At 44.2% G+C, this 26,577-nt stretch overlaps 1 protein-coding gene across 1 annotated transcript; it reads right to left on the bottom strand.

Moving 5' to 3' along the window:
- Positions 1 to 1,685: 1,685 nt before the first annotated feature.
- On the bottom strand, positions 1,686 to 25,096 carry LOC119446761 (E3 ubiquitin-protein ligase RNF34-like). The gene is made up of 5 exons (XM_037711301.2): positions 24,929 to 25,096; positions 24,011 to 24,376; positions 15,927 to 16,184; positions 10,364 to 10,619; positions 1,686 to 3,500 (listed from the first exon to the last, which is right to left on the bottom strand). Exons 2-5 carry the CDS (start codon positions 24,371 to 24,373, stop codon positions 3,328 to 3,330), a joined length of 1,050 nt encoding a protein of 349 aa, XP_037567229.1. The 5' UTR covers positions 24,374 to 24,376; positions 24,929 to 25,096; the 3' UTR covers positions 1,686 to 3,327.
- Between the last annotated feature and the right edge of the window lie 1,481 nt (positions 25,097 to 26,577).

Below are 26,577 nucleotides of genomic sequence, written 5' to 3' on the forward strand. Positions count from 1 at the left end.
GTGGCGTCACATTACGGAGGTATGTTCAAAGCGTCTTCCAGACTGGTTTGAGACGTGTCCCGTTACTTCGGCTTGAAGCTGTCTCGGCTGTCTTCTTAACTGTCTACATAGACTGTGTCTGATGCTGGCCAGAACTGAAACACACCCACTGATGGCACGGTGTTGCCAATGCCACAAATGCGGTTTTGGTTTCGTATCCGATTGGACCGCACAAGCTATTTCTGGACCCATTTTCTCTGAAAAAAGGTGCGTGTTAGGTTCACATAAGTGCAGCAACACTTAAATAAGCAACAGCCATGGCAAAATATCCATGCCTCACACAAAAAGCATAATTACACATAGATAACCTGCATCAAAATTTATAAAGAAATAAGTAAAAACATGGAGCATGCATTACATGCAAATTCACAACTTTTGGTTGCGACCTTGTGGAAATTAAAAGCACACTGCTGTGAAGCCAATCTCCAAAAGATAATATTTGCATACAAATGCATTCCCGAGTATTGTGAAGCTGCAGCGGAAGCAGTAAAGGCAAAATGTAGGTTCTTGCTGGAGCTTCACTTTGAGCTGAATCGTGCTAGCTCAAAGTTGTTAAAGTAATTGTCAATGCCACACAAGCTACCTTGTGTGGACTTATGAATTAATTTGTTTTTCATTCTTCCAGGGTTGTAAGTGAAGTACAGGTTATATGCAGATGCAGGCTTGACATGCAAAAATACAGCACTTGTTGCTAAATGAACACAGTAAAACCTCATAATTATGCACTTATGTAAAGCGCACAAACAGTTCAAGCATAGCTGCAATGAATTCCAAACCTAGTCTCCATAGAGCGTAATGAATTGGGTGACTGCTTAAGCCATAGTGGCTTGTCGTATGCATACCAGTCAGTGTGTGTCATGATCACATTTAGCCACGCAGAAGCCGACTGTGATGCAACAGATCGTCCGCCTTTTCGAAAAGTGTCCAGGTTACTCTATTGATGACTGCAGCTTTGCTGTGGGTGCAGTGATACCTTTACGTATGAGCATCGGAAATGCACAGAAGGTGTGGCGGCAGTTTCAGCAAAGAACATGACCACTGATGGGCACGCCTGTATGACCTACTGCTGCTAACCCTATTTTGATAAGCATATTCACTTATCTGCTTGGCAGTGAATGCTGCATTGTGTGTAGTTGCATTGGAAGCATACTGTGATATTTTGATAACTAAAGTGTGCCGCTGAACTTTGTAGCCTGCAGGACGCAATCGCCGTGTTGGCTAACCAAGTTATGTACCGCAATCGTGCACGGTGTGCACAAACAGACGCTCGCACATATTCGTGCGAGCGTCTGTCTCTACGCGTGTACAGACACGCACTCGCACGAATGCACACAACATGTGCCTCGGTAAAGGGACAGCATGCGCTAAGTAGGCAACGCACTGCACACAAATTGCATGGCATGATCTGCACCATGCAGCAGTGGGTACCACATTTCAAAGAAGTGTCGCCGGTTCACAATCATTGCACAAATGTGCAATACACACACACATCTTACCTTGTCTGCTCTGCCACTGTGCTCCGCTACTAAATTCGAAAGGCTGTTTTGTATCGCTTACGTTCTGTCGGATGGTCCTGCGAAGGAGCCGGAATTGTTTTTCACCACTTTGAGGAAAGAAAAAAAAAAAAAAGATACTGTCTTAGTGTGTATTTTAAGTAACAATCACTGCAGCATTTCTTTATTGGTAGCAGCACACAAAAAGAAAAAAAATTTTGTAGGTACCAGTAGGTGCATACTACCGTCAAGGGCGTAGTTATGCCACATTCTTGACAGGAATTAATGACGTTGCACTGCAATTCCCCCAGTGCGCAACTCCAATAAATGGGTGAACTTTCATGACAAAAATAATTTTCAGCCCTCCCTGTTACATGGGAGCCAGCATAATGCTGACTTAACGCACTTTTAATTTTGTAAGAAAGTGTACAAGAGCATTCCTAATGCCCTAGAGAATGCATCCATACTGCTTCAGCTTGACCAACGTTCTGTTTATGTGATGACTTCATGCCTCCAGTATTACTAACCCTTCAAATGAAACTACGCTTGTGACAAACTTGAGTTAAAATTGATTACTGAGTGACAAACACAGTAAAATGGTCATCACGACTTCACAATATTTTAGCAGCATTAACTTCACTCTTATGAGCAGCCACAGCAGATAGGAAAATCTCAAAAAGGAACTAAAGATTTGTAGAGTGCAAAGAAAACAACAGCTACTGCCTGAAGACATCTTTCTATTAAACAATTGTAGCACACATTTACACAAAGTGAATGAGTACTCAACTTTACAGGTGTACAATAACACAGGTGTTAATGTGCACCTTCAATTACCGTGATCACAATCGTTACAATACAATCTTGTCACCAAATTTTTACTGTGCAGACTAAAGAAGCAACAAAGCTAGGAAAACAAATGCTCTTGCAATCATTGCCCTTACACATCTGTGTAAAGACTCAGACACATTGTAAATAGTAATAAAATTGATGAACAAAGATTCAGTTACCTCCTGCAACTAAATACACTAGAATTGTTGATTGTTCTGTGTCGTCAGGTAGGTAGCAACACTACAATAATAATATGAAATGAAACTGCAATACCGTAAACAAAAATCTGGCCCATTTAACTCGTTTTCCAATGTCTCCTGCAGAAATGCTTATATAACTAATCTTTTTCCTTTTTAGATGAAATTACAATAAAACCAAGGAACACAGCAGTATAGCATCAGCAGCATGCAAAGGAAGTTGCCACGGAGGGCATAACACTGCACAAATTTAATATTGCAGTGTTCAGAAATGCCACCACAACCTGCTATTCTGCTGGCCGACTGACACTAGTAATCAATGAAAGATGTGTAAACAACCTTTGAAAGTCGCACAATAGATGGAAGCGTCAGGTGCTACAGCACAAAAATACGGCCAGACAACAGCCACCTCTGCCTGCCTCAACAGTGATGGTGTGTCTACTCTCGTTGCCACTAAAGAACAAATTTAAAGCACTCGTACAATTTGCTGTTTGCCTACACAGAACTGTTAGAACTGTCACTAATTATGGGTACAACTATAACTGCACCTCTGGTGGTCAGCGATCTGTGCAGTAAGAGCACATGCTGTTCCGACGCCAACTCAAGATTAAAACTGCGTACTACCACACAGTTAGTCAATTTCGGAGCTTATCACTCTGCTGCAAGTGTTCTCGCAAGTCCTTGCACTTCTGTACGTGACATTCCCTGCAGAAGAACAGCTTCTTGTCGGCCGCATTGGCCAAACAGCGTTGCTTCTCTCTCCTCAGGGGTCATGCGCGGAACACGTGCACCACGCGCACAACATATTGGCGGCAGATGGGACACTCGCTCAGCTGCTTGCCACAGCCCGTGCAGGTGCACATGTGTCCACAGTCCAGGATCACACAGTCCACGCAGCCCTCCATGCAGATTTTGCACACATCCTCTTCACATAATGCATCCCCTGCATCAGAAAAGTGCAAAGGCATTTCACTATACCTAAATGACTTAGAGGTGGAATGACCGTCTGGCCAGAACCGACACCAATTTGACGCAGCCAAGTAAGCATTGCTCTGAAAAGAATTGCACAAGGCTGGTCCAAACACTGCACTTTATTATTGTTTAAGAGCACTGCCCCAGCTATTTCTTTTTAACTAGTATTCACTCACAATGTCTGATTTCCTACTTGCATGGTCTTCACCTCCATGTTTCTTCCGAAGTATTGCTTCTCATAAAATAGGAGTGTGCGAATAGTTGAATATCACCGAATCGAATAGCTACTATTCGATTTTTTGAATATTCAATATATTCGGTGTAGAGATTCACGCGGTGCCGCAGTCACATGCGCCGCAAAGCCCTTCATGCTCAATATGTGTCTCTACCGGAGCCCGTTCGTCTCTACCTTTAGGCAAAGTACAGCACTAAAAATTTTAGTAATGAAATTAACAATGGTATATCAAGATACATACATCTATACAAGAGGAAAAACGGGAAGAGCATCGCAGTATTGTACGCTAACTTAACGAATGGGAGTATGGTGTCCCAACTGGTGTGGTCGCACAAGACGTACATTCTCAACATGTTGCCGAGTGTGCAGTTGAACTGCTTTCTGACCATTCATTCGCGGGAGCTATGTGGTTGATTTTTGTTGAATGATGTTGCACTTGGTAAAGAAGGCTTGGATTACGTCGGCAAGACGACACAACCCCGACACTAACCAATGGTCCCAACCAGCATCCATACATATGGGTGCTAACTTGCATTATTTTTATTATAAAACTGCCCTTCACCAGGTAATTCAAACTAGACTGGTCAGCATGCACATTCCTGAACGCCAATGGCAGCAGTGTCTCTTTCGACAGTGCTAGGGGCTAGTGACTGCATCAAAGGCACATTATCTCCCACTGAAAACATCGACTTTCAGCCTGGCTTTGGAAGTTTTGCAAGTGGCTCCTAGTTATACCGAGGGCTTTGCATTCCGACCCACAATGTGCATATGCAGGCGTTTTGATGACGAATAAACGCCTGTTGCACCCTTACCACTGGCGAGGAATGTTTAGCTTTGTCCAGAAGTTGGTATGCTCATGCCCGCAATGCCAACGCCGCAAATATCCGCCTCATCTGGCCCACGGTTTATTACAGCCGCTTCCGTGCCCTGCTCGTGCCTTTGACTGAGTGGGAATTGACCTGTAGGGGCTGCTACCGCTAAAACCTGCTGGTAAACGATGGATTATTGTCGCAGTTGATTACCTTACACGCTGTACTGAAACCGCTGCTCTACCTGACCCACCGCCAGTGACGCTGCGTCCTTTCTGCTCCATCGTTTCATTCTTCGTCATGGCCCACCTAGGGAACTGCTGAGCGATAGAGGCCGTGTGTTTCTGCTGCAGGTGGTCGAAGGTGCTTGCTCAATGCGGCGTTACTCACCGAACCACCACGGCATGCCATCTTCAAACTAATGGGCTTATGGAGCGTTTCAATAGAACCCTTGGTGACATGCTCGCCATGTATGTTTCATCGGATCATACAAACTGGGACATCATCCCCCATTTGTCACGTAGCATATAATATAGCCTATAATACGGCTACACAAAGTACTACAGGATTTTCGCCACACTTTCTCTTCTACGGTCGCGATCCTTCCCGTACCATCGATACAGTTTTACCTTATCAACCAAATGCATCAGAATGTGCTCCCGTTTCAGCCATCGTCCAATACGCCCGAAACTTTCACCTCCGACGACCACCAACAACAAAAAGGCAATCGTGATGGCGACACTACGAACCCGAACTTGGCTCCCAGCACACTTGTCTTGTTGTCCATGCCTCGCACCACGCCTGAACTTTTGACAAAACTTCTTGAAGTATGACTGACCATACCGCCTTGTCGAACACACCTTTCCGGTCAACTATGTCAGAGAGCCGCTTAAACTGACATCCGACAGGCGCGCTACCGTGGACAGAATGTTGTGCACGTTCACCGCCTGAAACAATACTATGACCCGCTCGTCTCCATGTCGTAAGTCGCCAGGATGGCTCCGCTTCTGCACCGGGGGTAATTGTAATGAAGAAGAGCACACGGACAACGCTAGCCAAATCGTCTGTTCGATGCCTGCAGTGCAACCAGTGGGCCAGCCAGATCGCCAGAGCTTGGCACGTGTAAGCGGCTCAGGCAACTAGCTGTTCCTGCTCTGCGTCACCCGACTTCTGGGTTACGCTTGACGCTACCAGCTGAACTGTTCAATACATCCCTTTACACTGTATTTACCAGATTTTAATGTGCACCTTTTTTTTTAAAGAATGTGGTCCTGAAGTTGCTAGCTTGTTACAATTAGTTACGAAACTGAAACCACTGTTGTGCTATTAGCAACAGCCCTTTGACACAGCCAGCTTCAGTGCTACAATAAAACCTCATTAATTCAGATTTCACAGAACCGAAGAAAATGTCTAAATTAACCGAAAGGCCAATTATCGAGTGTATCCAGAAAAAAATAAGCAAATACTTACTACGTCAACACGCTTTTATTTAGTGAATGAATGAGCAAAGCCTGTTGCTTTTTTGCACAAAAGTAATGCGGAAGCTGCAATTCTCATAATCTCGTGACTTCCTTCGCAGCACGGCCGTGGCGCGTGCCTTCATTTGCGACATGCTTAGCACTACCGCTTGCACATCCCGATTATTTTTTCGCCAGTGAGCTGATCGCCACCACATCGACCGTCCATCAAAATGTAGCCGGTGCTCTTCGTCCTCGACAGCTTTGTGCAGAGTCAAAACAAAACAAATGTTTGCCACAACTGCTGCGGAGGAAACCACGGCCGCTATCGATGTGATTATGAACGGTGACTTTGCGGTGCTGAAGTCAAGCGGCCGACACACGCACTAAGTCAGAACAAAACTACCGTTCGCTGCAACAACTGCGGACGAAACTGTGATCGCTATTGACACGATCATGGACCATAGATCGCGAAGCAGACTACTTCCTTGGTAGCACAGAAATATCTTCTGTCTCAACTTATAAGTACTTAGGAGTCATTTTTTCCACTGATTTAACATGGAATACACACGTCAATTATATCACCGCGAAAGCCAGCTGCACATTAAACCTCCTCTGATGTAACTTTAAGGATGCTCCCGTTCCGCTGAAGGAAACTTCAGCGTTTAGTCAATATAGCAATATATTTCGAGCGTTCGTCCTATACTTAAGTACGCTTGCGCGGCCTGGGACCTGCATACAAAGCTGAATGTTGAAGAACTGGAGCGCATCCAAGAACGGGCTACCAGATTCATATCTGGCGACTATAATTTTCAAAAGAGCTCTTCTGGTTTGCAAGACAAGTTGGGATTGCCGTTACTTGAAAGCAAGCGGAAATATCTCAGACTCTCTTTCTTTTATAATGTTCTTCACAATAACACTGGCATTCAAAAAGAGAATACATGAAGGAGCCCAGCTACATTTCCGCCCACACTGACCACCCACTAAAGGCACGCGAATACAGTGGCCGAATAAACGCATTCAAATATAGCTTTTTTCCACGAACAGTGCATGACTGGAACGGTTTACCTGTGCAAATTGCTACTGCCCCTCTCACATCCTTTCTAATGGCGTTACAGAACATGTTAATATGAGTGCAATATTGCTTGTCCTTGTATGTTTTATTCCTTTTGTTGATTATTCCCGAAGATGTTAGCCCAGATCACTATATTGAAATGTTCTTCTTTTGTGTGTGCGTGACATGCTTGTTCATCTTTGTATATTAGTTGTTTTCGCTTTTTACTCATATAGTGCATAGGTATTTTATACATGCTTGTCATCTTTGTGTAGTAGTTTTGTTTTTGTTTTTACTTTTTACTCAAATAGTGCATAGGTATTTTAGATGCTTTATATACTGCATCATTTGCCTAACTTATAGTACATGTCTCTTGTTACTTATTTCTGATGTTCCCCCCAACAATAATGCCCTAGAGGGCGCTGTAGGTATTGTATATAAATAAATAAATATAAATGGCGACTATGCAGTTTTTAGGCAAGCAGCCAACGCACGTACCGAGTCAAAATGAAACTACTGTTTGCCGCAACTGCTGCGTAAGAAACCGCGGCCGCTATCAACGCTATTATGGAAGACGACTACGCAATTATGAAAGCATGTGGCCAACGCGGTGTTATGCGCGGCGGTAGACGCAACAATAACGGCTTTAAAGGCACAATATCCACAACGCGTTCCGGTGTTGCTGTCATTCACATACGATTTCCTCTGATGACTATGGCTATGTGGACTCTGCCGCTTCGTTTCGTTTGGACGCTAGCGTTGTTTTTGCTCTCTTGAGTCGCACATTTGCAGCACTTCTCGCTCGCCGAGATCTAAAAGTAGTCCAAATTAACGAGAGTTCGATTACATTGAATAATGCATATGCCTGCCAGGACCAGAGGACAAGTCCGAATTATCTGATTTTCCGAATTAACGAGGGTCGAATTACCAAGGTTTTACTGTATCACAAAATGGCGAAAGAACAGGTTGTCGCGTAGGATTGTGTTGACCACAGTGGTAGAATAAGAGAGGTGGTCAAACAAATGCCGTGAGGCTTGGCCAAACAAATGCCATGAGGCAGTCTTACTGGACTAAAGATGCACTTTGCAATTTGTTGCTCCGCTGTAAATGGTCAGTGATGATTGCAATTTTTCGTCCGTTAAGATGTTGTTTATGCTCTTGATAGCATTTAGAAGCTTTTGGCCTTCTTTCTGGGGTTTTACATGCCAAAACCAGTTATGATTTGAGGCACGTCATAGTGGAGGGCTCTGGGTTAATTTTGACCACCTGGGATTACACACAAATACACCTGGGGTACAATGTCAGCTTTTGGCCGATGTTGTACACAAAAATAAGTATACCACACTGTATGGAGCTTAAAAATTACAAATAGGCACACACGATCTGGACACGATTCTCACAGGTCGCCAATCGTGAGCGACGCGCGTATATTTTTCTGAGAACGTGAAAATTCCTACTGAATGCACAGTGTAAACAATCTTTGCCTTACACATCATTATGCTTAGTATTCAGCTTATGGACAAAGTTACTTTATATAATAGCTGTAAGTAAATTGCTCAGTTGCATGATCAGCACTTGTTTAATTATTGTTGAGCTCTTAAGAAAGAGAAGAAAAATCTGCTTAAAAAGAAAAGGGCCCGAAAATTTTATTGCTGACAGGGTTTAAATTGTAAATACACTTGAATAGTTGCCAACGGATTTCTCGGACTCCAAACATTGAATGTTTGGAGATCGAAAAATTGGAGATGGATATTCCGGACTTCAAAAATGCACCGTCAGGGTTGCCAAGGAGCTAATGCATTTTCGTAACCAATTTTTCAGACTAATTATAGGCCCCAAAGTTCGATTTTCCAGACTAAATCACTCAATGCAAGCCACACTACCCGATCTTGGAAGCTGCCATGTTGCATTTTCTGCTGGTTTGGCCAGGCTTGGCTTCCAGTGGCTCATGCTATAGCCTCCAAGTTTAGCAGGCGCATGCCATCCGTAGTGAGTTCGCCATCCTCCAGTCTCGGAGGCCATGCCTGCTCTTCCTTGGCTGACAAAACGCTCCAGGGGTCGCCACTTTCTTTTCTGTCTTCTTCTGTCAGCAATATCGTCAATCACTTAATGCGGCATCCGTTTTGGTTGCCATTCTGCACATGGTGTGTCTACAGAGCAAGTGTGTCGCGGAGACATTGTCACATCTTTGTGCGTGTTTGTGTGGCTTTGCATTTGTGTGATTGGCGCCACCTCCTGTGCCTTAGCAAGAGCTTTGTGGTGCGAAGAAACATGGCTCTTTTTTTTCAATCTCCATGGCGATCTCCGTTGGCGGAGATTGCCAACGCCGTGATGCTCTTGTCGACCATATACCGAGATGACGTCACTCGTGCAAATCCAAGCAAATTTCATTGCCTCCAAGCGTAGTATGAGGCAGGGCATTATTAAATATTTTTTTTTAAGCTGCTCTAAAGCCTATAGCAATTTTATTTTTTGGGGTGAACTAATTTTTTTGGACTGTTCGATTTTTCTGACTATTTTTCGGTCCTCGCGAGGTCCGGAAAATCGGTTGGCAAATTGTACGCTAGAAATTGAATAAGTGTTTAAGGTTATAATGCTCAACTAAAACAAATGCTGTGGAAATAGCGACACTGCGATTGAGTACAGAAAAGTAAATGAACATGAACATAGTTACACCAATTGTTGCGAAGCACTAGTTTAGAGCAGTTCTGATAGCTGACTAAGTTTAATTGTTTAATCTTTGGCTTTTCGATTTTTCTTTCTTTTGCATACTGATGAATTCTACTTGACACGTAATAGTGCAACAGGTTAGCCATGATCCTTGCAATTTTCTAAGAATAACTGATACATGCAGCTCACACAGCAGCAGTAAATTACAATTCTTATTCCCCGTTGCACCCAAAAAACGACTTTGAAAATACAGGTCTTCAATTTTGTGCCTAAAATTTTGCATATAATCCCGCTACTACTTCAAGTAGAAGCACTCGGTGTGCCTGAAACCAATTGTGGATGGTTGCCACCATGCTCACAATATGTGATGTATATTATTACAAGTGACGTGCTTAATATTATCTACGATCCTTGTGTGCCCTCTAAAGAACACAAACAGGCACTTTAACATCAACAATAATAATAATGTCACATTGTAGTGGCAGTGACAAACAAGACATTAGTACAACTGCGAGTCACGGAACTCTTTTAAGTCATTTAGCTATTTTCAGAAAGGTTAGGGGTTACAATGATGCGATGGTCGAAAAGGCACTTGAGTGACTGGCATACCTTGATGCTTGCGCTTCTGTTGCCACAGCCAGCTTAGCTTCTCAAGCAGCTCAGCTTTCTCGCAGCAGCCACGGTAGTCGACAAAGTTGCGAGTCAGCATGAGCTTCATCTGCATCACCGTGAGCTGACCCAGCTCGTCCACGCTTTCATAATGTTCAAGAGCCATTTCACACTGTGGAGCCGATGGTGGTGGAGGTATGTCTGCACCATTTCCAGAGCCACTGCTGCTGTTCTCAGCGGGTTCTGGAACAGGCTCCTGCAAAGGCCAGTACCCTCTATAAGCAGTTCTTGCTCTCAGTCATTACAATTTATGCATGCAAATTCGTAATTTGCACCTCTCTGAGTGCTCTCGGACAACTAACGCCATCTAATGGGTCAAAGAGAAACTATTCTTCAGTTTAACTTTTTCTTCTTTTCTTTTTCCAGCATGTGCTAATTTTTAAAATCACACCCAGAGTTGCAGCATAGTCAGGGTGATGAGCACTCATGGTTCCCCAGATGGCACCTGCATTGCGCACTGCCCTTCCATGGAAACGTCGCATTGATAATGATTCTAATGCACCTGAACGCAAGGTTTTGAACGACAGCTGCAGCAACAACACGGAAGACAACTTCGATTCACAATATTTCAGCACGGAGCTTCGATTTCTTATTTGAACTGCCTAGTGCCGTTGAAAAGAGAATTTCTCCCTCTACAGTTTGATGCTATACACTTTTGTATGAAGCATGCTGTGCGAGAGGAAAAAAAAATATTTACCACCTGAAAAAACTGCTTTTCTTGGAGGCAGGAAAGTGTTAAGGCAATTTCTTGCTGAGGCATCTGGCAGGTTCTGGCCCTGATCACTTCAATAAAATAATGAGCTGAAGCAAACAGCAATGACAGTGAATGTGTGGATTCTTTTAATAGCTCCTTCACGCGCACTTTTATGAAGATGAAGGAGCAATGCTGACCTTTGCAGACTTATCAGATATAGGCCCCCAACAAAGGATATAAGAATGGCACACTCAATCTCTTGACTACACTAGAAATCTCCTGGCCTCAATCAAATTTCAAAAAAAATTGCCATGCTTCAGGAATAGGTGTGCAAGTACTTCACTTCAATACTTGAATTGTCCAATCTTAGTTCCTCTCTCAGTGGATGAAAGTGCGCAAAAATCACACCCATTCTGAAAGTGAGAGCATTGTGGTAACTATCAACCAATTTCCTTGAGGAATGCATGTTCCAAACTACTGCAGCATGTAATAGCTTAACACCTTCATGGAAATCTTAATAAGCATTAACTTCTTTCTCAATTTTCTCAATGCCAACATGGCTTCAGAAGTGGACTTTACACAACTAACAGAAAGTCCATGACCTCTCCCAAATTATAAACTAACATTTTCGGTTAGTAATCGATTCGGAGACACTTTTACTATTTGAACCCCCCAAAATTGTCGGATAAGTCAGCTTCGACGCTGTACACCCATGTTATGCAGCAAAGCATACAAACTGTATTGCAGTGAAGCATATCAAAAATAGGAAGGTGGCATTGTCACAGGGCCCTTCCTCGTGCTTATGGCTGCACAACACAATCAGCTCAAGCACCAAACCTACACTATTGCTGCCTCTTCACGCATCTGGACAACACCAGCCGCCAGGTGGAAACCCCTGTCTGCTACTAATCTGGCCAAATGCCTAAAAACATGGTTTCCAAACTACCAGTGTTGTCAAGTAGCAAGCTTGACAATGCTTTTAGATCCTCATTCTCTCATTTTATAATATTTCAGTACCACCAGGATGCTTCAGTGGCAAACTGGATTTAAAACCTGGCTTTAGAAGAAGAAGGGAAGTTTCAACACCAAGGAACCCAGATATGCCCTCAACAACAAAAGCTTCTGAAGAGGTTCCTTCCACATCAGCGCTGTGGAAAGACTTTATTAAGCTCATCAAACAGCAGCAATTCTCACATGCTTGTGGCAGGAATTTTGTGCAAAAGACTCACCGACGGCAGCAAAGGGCGGCGATGGCATATGCAACGTCACCACTCTCCGCTTGTGTGGCAGGAGATTTGAATTGCGACAAAGGCATCTGGATCCTTCAGATGCAATTTTCTCGTAAACTATTTTCTTGGCACGAAACAAGCGTTGCAAGGTTTTTGGAATTGTATTTAAACAGTCCAAATCGACTTTGTATTTGCCTTTAGTGCCCCTTTAAGATGCATCTCTGAATACGGTGTTAAGAATCGTAATCTATCTGCACCATTTTCATCTTACCTAAACTGCAGAGAACAATAGGGTCAGATTGAAAATTGTAAGTGAAGCTGGCATCGGTTACCTCTGATGTACCTCTGATGTCTTAGGTAATCCACTACTTTTTTTTCTATTTATGAATGATATAACATTTCTGTATCAAGTTGTTTGCCGGCAATTGCATTTATTACGGGAAAATTTCCACCAGAGATGAACAAATAGAACTGAACTTGCAAAAAAAATCGAAAAATGGTGCGACAAATGAGTTATGAATACAAATGAACTTCAATGCAACGAATGTGGATATAACGATTTGTTATGTCCAACTAAAGCTAATATTTGCAAAGAATTTACGTGCATTTAAAAATTTTTATATTTAACCTTTTCAAATGCGCATGGATATACCACATTTTCCAGGGCTGGAATACAAGCGCTCCAGGAGAGTGCGTTCAGTTTCTCCGCAGCACAGTGGCAGTTTGCAATAGCACGGCAAGCTCTTGCAACTGGCCGCCACCGTTTTTACATCCAATGCGCCTAGAGTGTCACTAGAGCGTAGTGGCATGAACGGTAGACAGCGGACAATGGTAGACATGAACAGAGACTTGGCTCGTTGCCATTTTTTTTTTTTACGCTGGTTACCATTGTGCATGTGTGTGTTGGGTGGCCAGAAGGTTGTCGGCGTTGCGTGCCGTGACCAGGGCGAAAAATGTGAAAAGTTAACTGTGCTGACATGTGTGACAAAACTCAAAACTATACAGCAGGTTGAAAGAAAAGAAGTCGGCTATTGATGAAGCGTTTGAGATACCCGAAGCACATTAAGCACGCTTCTAAAGTCTGAGAAGGAGACTGAGGGGAACGTTGAAGGCAAGCATTTCAACGCATGGTGTTCGGCCAGCTGTACTTGAAAATGCGGAAGAATGCTTGCACAGGTGGTTTGACGACATCAGGGCTCAGAATATTTCAGTGTTGGGCCAATGCTACAAGCAGAAAGCAAGAGACTTTACATTCATTCTTAATGCGAAAGATCTCAATGCCAGTGTGGGGTGGCTACAGCGCTTTAAGAACCACTATGACACTGTAGGAAAAGACGTCTTATGAGAAAGCGAGTCTGCCAACGCCAAAGCAATGGAGAAGTGGCTGAAAGAAGAGTGGCTTCAGATTCTCGTCAAGCACCAACCGAGGGACATTTTCAATGTGGACGAAACAGGCCTTTTCTGGCAGATGTCACCCGCAGGCAGAGATGTCACGGTGGCAAGCAGAACAAATCCCCACTCACGGTCCTGCTTACCACAAACATGGATGGCAGAATGAAGCTTCGTCCATACACGATAGGAAAGTTCAAAACACTGAACTGCATAAAAAACTGCCAGTACCTTTCAGTCTCCTATGCTTTGAACAGAAATCCATATACAACACATGAACGGTTTGGGAAATGGTTGGACTGGGATAGAAAGCTTGGGGATCAGGGCCGGAAAGTGTGGCCTCCTCGATCACAATTGCTCAGCCCACTATACAGATGTACCACTGAGCAACTTGGAGCTCAAGTTTCTGCTGCCAAATACTATGTCCAAGCTCCAGCTACTAGATCATAGCATCATGAAAGCATCATACATGAAAAAGTCGCAGTTTCGCCCGAAAGGCGAAGCATCAATTGCGATAGCAAATTAGTACAGAGCTATACGGAGTAAGGATAGTAGTTTTATCGGCTGCATAAACTTGGACACATTCGCTCACTAACTTAATTAACAAGCATGGTGTCAGCACGCACAAGCAAACATGAATAGATTACACTCGATGGCCGCAGACAACTACTGTCAAAACGCTGGCATGAGCAAGCGCGGGAACAGCAGCGAGCGAAGGTTCATGCGGTTTATTGCTTCAACGGAAACTGAGCGGCGAAAGCACAGCTCATACAAAGGTCAAAGCCGTGTGGAGATACAGCGCACACGACAGCCCGCAGCCGTGCAAAGTGTAGAAGTACGCAGAGTAGAAGCCGCACCCCCTCTCTCCCACGCTGCCTTACTGCTTTCCTCCTTTCGCAAGGCTGATTAAGTTAGCCAGTTCCCCTTGTGCCCGGTTGCGAGATACGCATTTGGTGCTGCAGCTAAAGGTTGCCTCCCCTCCCTCCCATTCCCCCACGACCTTTCACGCGATTGAGACGTCGCGTTTGCTCTCCGCTGTGGGCTCACTCTCCATGAAAGCGTGCGTCCCTCACGCACTTTCACTTGCATATTTCACTTGTTGATTAGAATTGGGTGCATCATTGCAATTTTTAGACAACTTGAATTTCGGTATTCGATTGTAACGTGAGGATTGACATCAGGTAGCAAAAATCTGGAAAAAACTTGCGCTACAATTGAGTTAATATGGTTGCGCTACAATTGAGTTAATACATTTACGCTCAGGGTCAAAAAGATATCAGAGAGGGGAGTGGTCAAAGCTACAAGGATTAAGTACAATACCGCATTTTGACGGCACTTTTATCGACGGTACTTTGACTTGCTGTCATAATGCCTTTCTCTTAGCAATGGTTTTAATCAGCGGCTCTATTCAGAGCTACCTCAATGATGCATTTGCAGAGTTTTAGAGGCCTGCTACTTTGTCCTTGACCATTTCCATCCTAGAGATAGTACCTATAAAGTGGCATCTTCTGCATTAATACGTTTTTTCAGACTGCCCGAAGTTTCGCTACATTTTTGCAGTCCCTAGACAGTGTGAAAAATCAAATGTTGACTGTTGACTTCAACGGTTCAAGTTAGGAACAGTTAAGATACTTTAATAAATTATCCATGGACACGTTTATATAAATGATTCCACCTATTTTGGAATTTGCACAAATGAACCCTATAAGCATTGACAGTCCCTAGTTTATTCCTTTTCCTTGTACCCAAATTAATTGTTCGAACTAAAGTTTCCTTCCGTATGCACTAAAAAATGAAATGCACTGTCTGATGCTGTTGCATGTGCCACATCATAGATATTTTGAATGATGTCAGCAATGTTGTATACGCTGATTTTCAAGTCTTCAAACATAACATACATGACAGGTGCAGTTTTATTAGGCTTGCTTAGCATCATTTTCTGAGCTGCGTCAAAAGTCTTGTGGATAATTATTTTAATACATAGCATTTCATTATATTAGGTTTGCTTGATGTTCTTATGGGTGTTGCGTGCATAGAAATCATTTGCATTTACATGTATCAATATATTTAAACTTGCTGTTATTTTCCACTTCTAATAGCCCCAAGAGACAGTAGTATTAATAAATGAATATAAATGAAAGCCCATCCACTAGTGAGTGTATATATACGGCAGTCTGAATGGCGAGCTCACCTCAGAGGACATGCCAGGGAATGGCCCACCCCATTGGGGTGGTGGAACATAAGCTGTGGGTGGTGGGTCAGGCTGTACCGGCACCTCTGCTCGCTCTTCTTGCCTTTCTGCGTGCTCTGGCACCTCTGAACATTCTCGCTGTTCTGGCCGTTCTGGACGCTGGGGCCTTTCTAGCCGCTCCGACCATGGCGGTTGCCGAGTCCAACCTGGCTGCTCTGGCCATTCTGGTTGTCCCACCCTAGCTCCTGTGGAAGCCTCCTGCACATAGTACAGTAGTCTTCCATTAATCCAATTTTTGGTTAATTTGATTCCAACCGAAAGTACCGGCTGGCACCCATACATTTCTGTGGGCCCAAACCTCTTATTTCGATCTCAAAATTGGTCTTCGCTGGATAATTCGAACTTGGCTGGCCAGCTTAGCTGCAATACCCACCACATTATACGGTGACCCATTTATTGCGGGGGAGCTTACTAAGAATGGAAAGGGGCCACTGTCACGGGACGTAGTACACATTCCTTTATTATACAAGTGCGCACGCGCCGTCTCTAGTCACAGTATGAACACCTAGATGCCTATGAGCATAATGAGCATACTGACAGCCATGCAGATCTATTTCTGACGTTTTTGTGGGAATTTCTGCCCTCGTTTTGCCCGCCATGCGTGTATCGTATACGAGACCATTAACAGGGCTTAGTATGCGCTCGTTAATTATAAGCATGCATACATACCGTGCACCGAGAATGCAGAGAAAAACTAACTATATTTTGGGAAAGTTAGCGAGATGGAAGGTGGTAAGATAAAATAAAAAGAAGTCCAGGGGACTTATAAAACCAACAAAAGAGCGGGGGGCTCTATCCAAAACTCGGAATGCCTGCCAGTAAACTTATTAGGCATCTCGGTGCTCATACTGTGACTGGAGCATGTGCATGTGTAAATTAAGGAACAGGTGCTATGTCCCCTAACAGTGGCACCTTTCCCTGCTTGATATGCTTGGCCGCATAACACAGCTGTATTGCAGCAAAGCTAACTTTAGAGCAAATGCTGCTAAGTGAAACAGCGTGTTCTGGCATTTTTTCTGTCATTTGTTCAATTCGACCCACCAGATAATTCGCTTAGTTTCGTCGGTCCCGTCAGGATCAAATTAACGGAAGTCGACTGTATCAGCGGTAGCTCAATATTGCGCACCTTTGTACAGCCACCAGAGAGTAAAAAATGAAGAAATACAAGAAGGAATATGACACCCCGGACAACCTAAAATGAACACAGCATTGTCATCTTGGCCTATATGGCAGTCAAACATCGTGTAGCTACTCCATCAGTCATGTGAGGCCCAACCTGCCAAGCCACTGAGACCTGCAGCATTGCACTCAGCATGGCCTGCTACAAGCTAGCTGTAGTTCCAGTCAACTTCAAAAAATGAGTGTAACTATGTAAAACAAAGTCCCATTTTGAATTGATGGAAATGGTGAGTCAGTAAAAAAGGCACTATGGGTCAAGGAGACTATGTTCAGTGTTACTAGAAAAATTAACATTTGATATCTAAAGCCCCTTTAGAAGAAATCTTGAGATAAATGCACTGCCATGCTGTAGTTGCAGAGATACGAAAGACCACTGAGATAAGCACGAAATACGTCCAAATCTAAATGTTCAAGATGGTAAATAGGTGACAATCTTTGCAAAAACAGAATAAGAGTCCTTATTTGGTTTAAGGCTAGTATAAGTCTTATAAAATAACAAATATAATAAAAAGAAATAGGCATTCTTTTCCACTAAGCTGTCATTTGCCCATAAGGACAGCTGCGGAGGCTACGCACTTGTACTGAGTGGAGCAAGTGTGATGAACACACTCGATGGTGAGTGCATTACTGCCCCTGCAATGTCTGAATGTTTTGGTCCATTTATTAGAATGACAAATACAATGTAAGTGGTGTTCTTTAGAATTGCAACAACAGCAATGCCAATGGCCTAAGACTCGCAAGACCTGGCAAATCACAGCTGTCTCATCAGAGTAGCTGCCATGCCTTCTAATGATGTGCACAGTTCACTACGATTCACTTTTTCAATCATTGGCAGGAACCCCAATAATTTCAAAACTTCGTTAGTTGGCACTTTTGGGAAATGCACCTCATTGCAAAAATATATATATCCAAGAAGCATGTTTCTAAAATGTGATGCAACGTTGCAACGACCACACATGAAGCACTGTATAACATGGACACAAATGTGGTTAGATGTAAAAATAAGGTTAGACAGATAAAGCATGCCAAACTAAAAGCGTAAGCTCAACACTTGATTTTAGGACTTTGCATCTGAGTGCATATTCACAAAAAGTCTCCTATGTAAGCACTGTTCATAATTGGCCATCACTGTGGCAATCACCTTGCTATCCCAATGGCTGCTATCATGCATGGCTGGCACCTAATTGCCAGCCTGTGAGTAAAAAATGCTATGCAAGAGAAGTTTTGCAAATACTTACTCCAATTCTTAAGCCTTTAGTTCCCCAAGTATTTCCTGAGAAACTGCAACTTTTATTCTACTTTACTTTCCTGAGGTATTGCACATAATGTGCTCTTTAAAAGAAACATGAACTATATACTCTGTTCCTTGTACCAATGCATGACACCGAACAAATGCAAACTACAAAATAATATGCATGAGTTCTAAAATTCAGCAGTAGGCATTGGGATGAGCAGACACGCATGACTCATTCACAGCAAATAAAGCAATGAAACTGTGGTGCAGATGAGTGGGGCTCCTCCTTAGTGATTTTAGTAGAAATTTGTAGGACAAGCTCGGGCTAGGGGTTTAAAGACATGCCAACCCCCACATAATTATTGACATTTTTCAAAGCTCACATGAAAGCGCTTGATAATAACTACATCACTAAATAAGAGCTTGCATGGCCTCTAATGTCGCAAAGCTTTTTTTTTTTTTTTCACGAATTGGCCCATGATGCCACATGGTTCTGCAAAACCTGCAGAGCTCATCATAGCAAGTGATCCAATATGTAAATTTCAGCACTTCAATCCTCAGGCATAAGCTAAACATTTTATTTATTCACTGCAGTGGCTCATTTGACTAAGCTTAATAACTGAAAGAATAGAGCGATTTTGGAAGCGCTTTACCTTTGTAGCAAGGTGGAAATGTATGGCCCATCCTCTAGCCATCAAGCACAGTACGAAAACATCCTTAAATTAAATGAGTTGGGACAAAGCTAAGTATTAAGTGCATTACTAGATACTGAGCAGTCCTTTTGAGCCTCATTTCAGAACAAATAATTTCCTTAAAGCACTACAAAATGCCTCATCAGGCTAAATCAGTCATATTGTTACCAATTCCAATGAGAACATGCCTTCGTGAATACTTATAGTTCCCACCGAAGGCACAGAGACTCGAGTAGCAGCCAGCCATGACAGCTAGATAAAATCAAGCAATCATAATGCAAGAGCTTGTGGACGAACAAAGTCAAGTGAAGGACATATTAGAACCTGCCCTTGTTTTTCTAAATGTAGTGAACACAAGAGTCAAAAATAAAGGAAGTCATGAGAGTCATGGGTGTGAACAAGCAATGAGAATGGGTTCTGAAACTTCTTGCCTGGTCATGAACAGAACTTGTTCATGTACACGAGTGCCTACAACAAATATCAGCAATAAAGCAGGCCCATTCATTGCATTTTAAGCAGATTCTTCCACTATTCTTAGAAAAGACATCACAGGTCATAGGCAAATTTTCTGGAGGCGTGTGCCTCTTGTTTGGCACATGCTCCTGTTGCACAATGTATTAGTCATCTCGAAAATGCCCCTTCCATATCGCATTTAATTATGGGCACGCCGTAGTGGGGGACTCCGGAAATTTGGACCATCTGGGGTTCTTTAACGTGCACCTAAATCTAAGTACACGGGTGTTTTCGCATTTCACCCCCATCGAAATGCAGCCATCGTGGCCGGGATTTGATCCCGCGACCTCGTGCTCAGCAGCCCAACAACATAGCCACTGAGCAACCACGGTGGGTCCTTCCATATCGTAGGTTCGTCAAGTTCAACAGTGACTGAATGCTCAACAAGAGTAGAAAACAATGTGTTGTACAGTTGGAATCGCACTTTTCTAGACTGGCGAGCGTTCGACTGCGGACTGCTCCAGCGTCGCCCAACGATAGTCGCTGGGTTCGAGTTGGGCTGGATACTGAGCGCCAAGAGCGTGCATGCGGCTGGGCTACTCGTGGCTTTATTGCAGTGTCAGCCTGCACATCATCTCTCAAGTGACAGCTACCACGTCTAAGTTTTTGCCTTGTATGCTCCATTTACAGGCAGACATCGTGCTAAGGCTACAAGTGGCCATGACGCATGCACACTTCTGGCGCTCGTATCCAAAATATCACGAACCCTGCGGCTGCCACTAGGCAACACTGGTGCAATCCCCAGCTGGCCACTCAACCACTCTAGACAATGCGACTGCGACTGTACTAGGGACATCCAGTAACTCAAATAAGTTTGAGTTCACCTTTCTTATATAAAGATCTCTTCTGATTAGTAGTGAGTGCCTTGAACGTTGTATGTCACTTGAATCCAACATAGAATTTCATCAAGGCATCACACTTTCCACATGCTTTCAATCGGAGCAGTGTCAAACAAAAAATATAAAGGCACGGTCCCATTGGCCCAGTCCCCAACCATGTGAGGTGCACGGATCTTTATCAATGCATCAGCACTGACACCTCAACACAATTCTGAATGTGCTGACCTACTTCAGTTAAAAATTAAATTTTGGGGTTTTACGAGCCAAAACCATAATGTGATAATAAGGCACGTCGTAGTGGGGTGACTGAATTAATACTGAGCACCTGGGGTTCCCTGCAGCTAAACTAAGTATGCGAAAAAACTACACAAGGACTAAAGAGAGAACCACACGACACGAGCACTGACTATGAACTGAACGTTTTATTTGAAGAAAAGGTTACGGAAAACATCAAAAACAAGATGGAGGCAAAAGGCGTAGCGCACCAGAACTAGGACACAAGAGGAACACAGACAACACACATGTTTGTGTGTGTTGTCTTCTTGTGTCTTATTTCTGATGCGCTACGCCTTTTGCCTCCATCATGTTATACCAACAAGCCCAATGTGCAACTTTAGTCAACATCAAAAACAAGGAAGCACACTTGTATTGCACACAAGTTATTGCTGTGGAAGGGCATTACGGAGGAAAATTAGGATAAGCAGTACTGGCGGGAAAAAAATATAAGTAAATAAAGCATAGACTGATAGTTATCCCTTGTCATGCAATTATAATGAGGCCTGGCTCACACATCCAGTCCCATTCTTGTTAATATGATATGCCTAACGAATTCTCGGGTGAATTGGTCATTTTGGTTGAACAGAAGCGAAGTACGATCTAAATCCGCCATGCAGCCACAGTCGCAACAGTGCATAGCCAAACATTTCTTTGCATAAAACATTCCTTTGATAGTCAGTGCTCATGTTGTGTGGTTCTCTTTAGTCCTTGCATAGATTTTTCATGCTGAAATGTTAACAATGAACACCTACCAGCTTGCTCAGTTCACCCTCCTTCGATCGTTTTTACATTTTCACCCATCAAAATGCAGACGCCACGGCTGGGATTGAACCCACAACTTCGAGCTCAGCAGTGCAATGTCATAGCTTTTGGGCCATTGTGGCGGGTGACATAGTTCTGTGTGTGTTGTTGTATTAAACTAGTAATGCTGTCATGGGCTGTTGGTGGAGCACTGTGGCATGATGTGTTACTTCACAGCATAACACTACACAGGTTTGTCAATATGTAGGAATTTTAAGCCATATGCTCTTACAGAAAATAAAACAGCTGTGAATTTGCACACTACCCTGTCTGTATCACCTTGTTGCTAAGATGTCCTCTGTTGTGCTATGAAGCATTGTGTCTGGCCACAATATTGTAATATATGCACAGGCTACCGGCGACCAAAAGTGAAAATGAAATGGGGCACAGTTAACGGGAACACCCCAGACAACACTCGACGTCCTCAGGATGTTCTCAAGTGGTACAAACGTCCTCGCAGTTTTTACGACGTCCTCGGTACGTCCTCAGGACTACATTCACTGGTTCATCCTGAAAACACCTTCTGCAGGACTTTTTAAGGATGTCTGATTGTCAAAAGAACGTCCACTGCAGGACCTTTTGAGGACATTTAGTTTTATGTCAGAAGAGACCATGAAATTGAAATTTTTGCGATTATATCTGTTGATGAACGAAAAATTAGGGGCTATATGTCATGTGAGGTCGTTATTACGCCATCGAGCTTGATTTTTATATTTTTTCTTTTTTAAGTAGAGTTAAACTCTGATCAACTGGTCTTGATGCCTTGCGACAGTGTTTGATTGAACCATTTTTTTGCAACTTGCATTGTTTTGAGTATCCGCGAGCGATAACAGTTGTGGGAGAGTGAACCAGCGAGGTATCCCTACGATATCAGCGACCAAGCCACCCCATTTACTTTCCTTGGGGCCACATTGGCACTTTTCATTTGAAAAGTCAAGCCAAGCCAGCCCAAGCGAAGCGCAGCATTGAAGAAAAACATGGCAACAGGACAGCGGGTAAGTCTCGTGTTTTTCGGGGTGGCAGAAAGTGGAACGTAGATTTGTGCGGGAAAGAAATAGACGCATTAGCACATGTTTTCACTTAGCGAACAGCGTGGACAGGACTTTCATTAATTACATTGTGGATCAGATGGCTTTCGCGTGACTTTACTGCGGAGCTCTTTGTGTCGGATGGAACGGGTGCTAGAAATCGCGATGTCGCTTTGTCTGTAGAACAAAATAATATCACCAAAGCTATCGCCATAGGTTTGTGACATTTTGTGCCTGGTCGCGATAGTGGACAGTTTCAAAGTGATGATTTCAGCGTTTCTGGCGATCGCTTCTCCATGGTTCAACGGCGCTGTAACGTCCCTCTCAGCCTCTCCGCTACCAACTGCCTTTGCACACTGCATTTACCGACAAGAGCATTGTTGCAAACACCCAAGCAGTCTGAGATTTTAGCACTGGCCAGCGGCAATTATCGCGCTATCTCGGCCTCAAAGCTAGATGTAGTTGTACTTTTTTTTTTCTAAATCTTGTCATGCTAAGAAAGTGAAAAGTATTATTTGTTATGGAAAAAACGATTTTCCGAGTGGATTGATTATGCCATAAATAGCAACATTCAATCAGCAGAGATTGCTTTGGTGCTTCGTACAATAATTTTGTGCTGCAGTGCTTCAAATTATGTGGCATAAACTGTTTTGTTGGTTATTTCTCTGTGCCTGAACGTAAGTTGTTTATTGACAATGTGCTGTTTATTATTTCTTTCAGTGTCTCTTATGGGCTCCCGTTGTTCTCTGTTTTCGGACGAAGACATTGCAAGCGGTGAAGTCTCCTGACTTTATCATGCTACTTTCAACCTTGACATGCGCCGTTATTAAGCGAAATTAATAAAATAGGTCTGTGTGCATCGCTATGGGTCTACGTTTTCATTTCGTGTGGCCATATACTGAGCCCTGTGCAACAGGGCTCAAAAGTATGCTCTCTGTCAAGGAGTAAGTGCATATTGCAGTTTTAAGCCAGAATTTCTCACTTAGCGGACGAAAAACAGTGAACTTCAGTGAACAAAATAAAAGGTTTTTTACTGGGCGAAGCGAATGCCTAGGTCTTCAAAATGTCCTGAACGCATACTGAAAGGATCCTCAAATGCTTCCTGAGGACATCCTGAGGATGTGCCGAGGCCGGACATGTGGACTTGATAGGCATGTTTTGAGGCTCATATGGGGACGTCCTGAGGACGTCGAAATGTACGCAATTGTACCTACTGAGGACGTCCTGAGGATGTCATTGTGTTGTCTGGGACAGTAATTGGCTTGCACTTTAGAGTCACGGTGACAGCTGTTGTTGATGAAAGCAGTGCCTATATACTGATCAATCACCAGAAAACGGTGTCACATACAGAAGATCTGGTACAGATGCGCAGACTAGCCACGGGGAGTAATTATTTCGCGCCAAACGCACTTCCACGTCAGCTGCAACACGCTCGTTGGCTCTGATGACTTAAGCGCCATACCGGACGGGCGGTGGACTCGAGCAGCAGCAGGTCGACGAGCTCGGCCTTCTCGCGAGCCCCCAGCGGTGGTGCTAGGCCCCGGGCGTGCAGCAGCGCGCGCAGGTCTCGAGGACGCAGCGCGAGCAGTGCGGGCCGTCCGGCTGCCAGCGCCCGGCAGCGCGGACAGCGCCGGCCACGCACGCACGCCGCGCAGAAGTCCGTGCCGCACTGGTCGCATGCGTGGCGCCGCTTGAGCAGCCCGAACTTGGTCAGGCAGCTATCACAACTGCCGAGCCGGGCCTGGGCACTGCCGCCGAACAGGCTTCCGTCGCTGTGCAGGTTCATGAACTCGCGGAATTCCTTCACGAAGGCTGGCGCGCCCATAGCCTGCGACAAATAGAGGCGCATTATTAGCACTGAGTTGCGGGCGGTTACGAAGTACGCGGAAAGAGAGACACAAATAACGGTCACAGACAACCAAATGCGAAACGGCAAAACGCAAACAATAGAACACTACAAAATGCCTGCGCTTCCGTGCCGCGACGCTGACAACGCGCTGAATTCGATACTACATTTCATCGGGCGGGAAACCGCGGCGCCCTGATATGATCAGTGCGAACCCGACAGTGCGTAGAAAGATTTCTGAAGTATTTGTCCCGTGTCACTTGCCAGATAGCACAGAGAACGGGGCGCTTCCTTGGCGAGCAATCAAGCCTCGAGAACCTCCTCAGTATGACAAGATAGTAAAGGCGTTGCTTTAGGAAGTCAGACTGAGGATAAGATGGAAGAAAAGTACTCGAGAAGAAAAAAATAAAATAATAAACTGCAGGTGCTTCCAACCATACGCCCCGTTGACAGTCTGACGAGAAACAAGTGTGCATTTCGAAACTACGAGCACTGCTTGCAAAGAAAATGGAGCTGAGGGAACGGACTACTCACCTTTCGCTTTAGATACGTTGGCACAACAGGTCACGTTTCTTTATTCAGTGCATGCTGTTACGAAGTACGTCTCTTTACACTTCCGTTCCAAAGCAACAGCTGATGAATTGCACAGACAGCGTCCGCAACAACGCCATTATCGGGCACTGGATGCGGCTGACTGAAGAACGGGCTAAACGTGACTCAAAATTAGGATCATGATGATGATGCTTAAGTTTGTGGTATACTGAAATAGGACAGTGTGTCGTACGGCAGCAGAAATGTGGCTCTTTTCGCGATGACAACCTGGAGTGCTAGAGCACGCCAGTCTACTGCAGCGCTGTCTCTCGTTGCAGCTTGAAGTCACTGCTAGCAAGCGGAGGGATAACAGAGCAGCAACACAGGGCCTCCGTGATCAACTTCTACAGATGTCGCAGAGGTCATGCATGTTTGTGTAGAGCTCCACAATAGGTGATGTCCATAACCCGACGTAAATTACGTATTTTCGCCTCTTAAATTGCTTCCGCTGCATTCAGCCAACAAAAGCATAACCTTTAAGATCTGCTTTTAAATAGAGAGAGCGGCCAACCGAGCCTAGTTCACCACTTCTCCGCATCACGACGACGCAGAAGTGGCGCTACGGACAGTATAACGGTAAAACCCCTTGATGTTAGAAAGTAGCGACACGCTTTGATCTACGCCGCATCACCCTCGCCGGCGCGTTCAACCTCCTCTTTTTCTCCCCCTCTTTCGCGGAGGCAGCGCATCCGCCACGCTGAATGGCTGCGGCGCGCGAGACTACCCCGTCAGGTGACCCTGACGTCACGAAAACGGCGCGAAACTTGCTTTCGCGCGCCTTTAGTATCTCCCGCCCGTCATGCGCAGTCCAAGTGGGGGTCGCCCTGCCGCTCCGAACGTGTGTTTCCCAAGTTTTTCCGTCCTTTCGTAGGAATCTGAGATTCGTTCTCCGTGAAAATGCCTTGCTGCTGCGCGTTTCAATGCAGCAGCAGGCCAGAGAAAGGGCAAGCCTTATTTTATATCCCCCGAGGTGAACGGAATGTCGCGCGTCGGAAGCAGTGGCTCCATAACATCGGGAGAAGGGATTTCGCCCCTTCTAAGCACGCCGTTCTTTGCGAGGTGAATGTTGCAGCTTTCCTCATATTTGTGGATGAAGTTGCATGGAGATTTTAACGCTCTTCGCATAGCCGGACTCTTCGTTCAGTTCAATACAGAGCACCGATAACTGTGCATATAGTTGGTTTTTTTTTTTTTTTTTTTTTTTTTTTTTTTTTTTTAAGTGAGTCGGGCTGAAATTTTGGTTGACTCTTCGAGCCGTGACAAAGCTTTTTGTGTTTTCCCGCGTGCGTTAGTTTTCAAATGTATGTAATTTGTGAGTTAATGCCTGTAACTCATATTTTGTACTTGTGTGCGTGTGTCTGTGCGTGTGCGTGTATGTGTGTGCATGTATGTGTGTGCGTGTGTGTGTGTGTGCGTGTGATCCTTGCGCCTGATACTTGTGAAGCCAAGGAACTATTTTACTCTTATTGCGTGCTTATTGTATCTTTGCAAAGTTTCAATACTGCGAGCATTTTTTTTTTCTTTACGTACTTTACGTTGCGAAGACATGAACCGCAATATATAGGTAGATAAGTGGTATTATGTATTATGTA

Source organism: Dermacentor silvarum, chromosome 3 (genome assembly GCF_013339745.2).
Source record: "Dermacentor silvarum isolate Dsil-2018 chromosome 3, BIME_Dsil_1.4, whole genome shotgun sequence".
In the NCBI taxonomy this organism is placed as follows: Eukaryota; Metazoa; Arthropoda; class Arachnida; order Ixodida; family Ixodidae; genus Dermacentor; species Dermacentor silvarum.

Bases quoted from the DNA above. Each gene is read 5' to 3' on its own strand.
- LOC119446761 (XM_037711301.2), bottom strand. From the start codon at position 24,373: ATGGGCGCGCCAGCCTTCGTGAAGGAATTCCGCGAGTTCATGAACCTG. The intron at 16,185-24,010 runs GTATGGCGCTTA...TACTATGTGCAG, and splicing joins TCGAGTCCACCGCCCGTCCG to GAGGCTTCCACAGGAGCTAG. The intron at 3,501-10,363 runs GTATGCCAGTCA...TTTCTGATGCAG, and splicing joins ACAGAAGCGCAAGCATCAAG to GGGATGCATTATGTGAAGAG.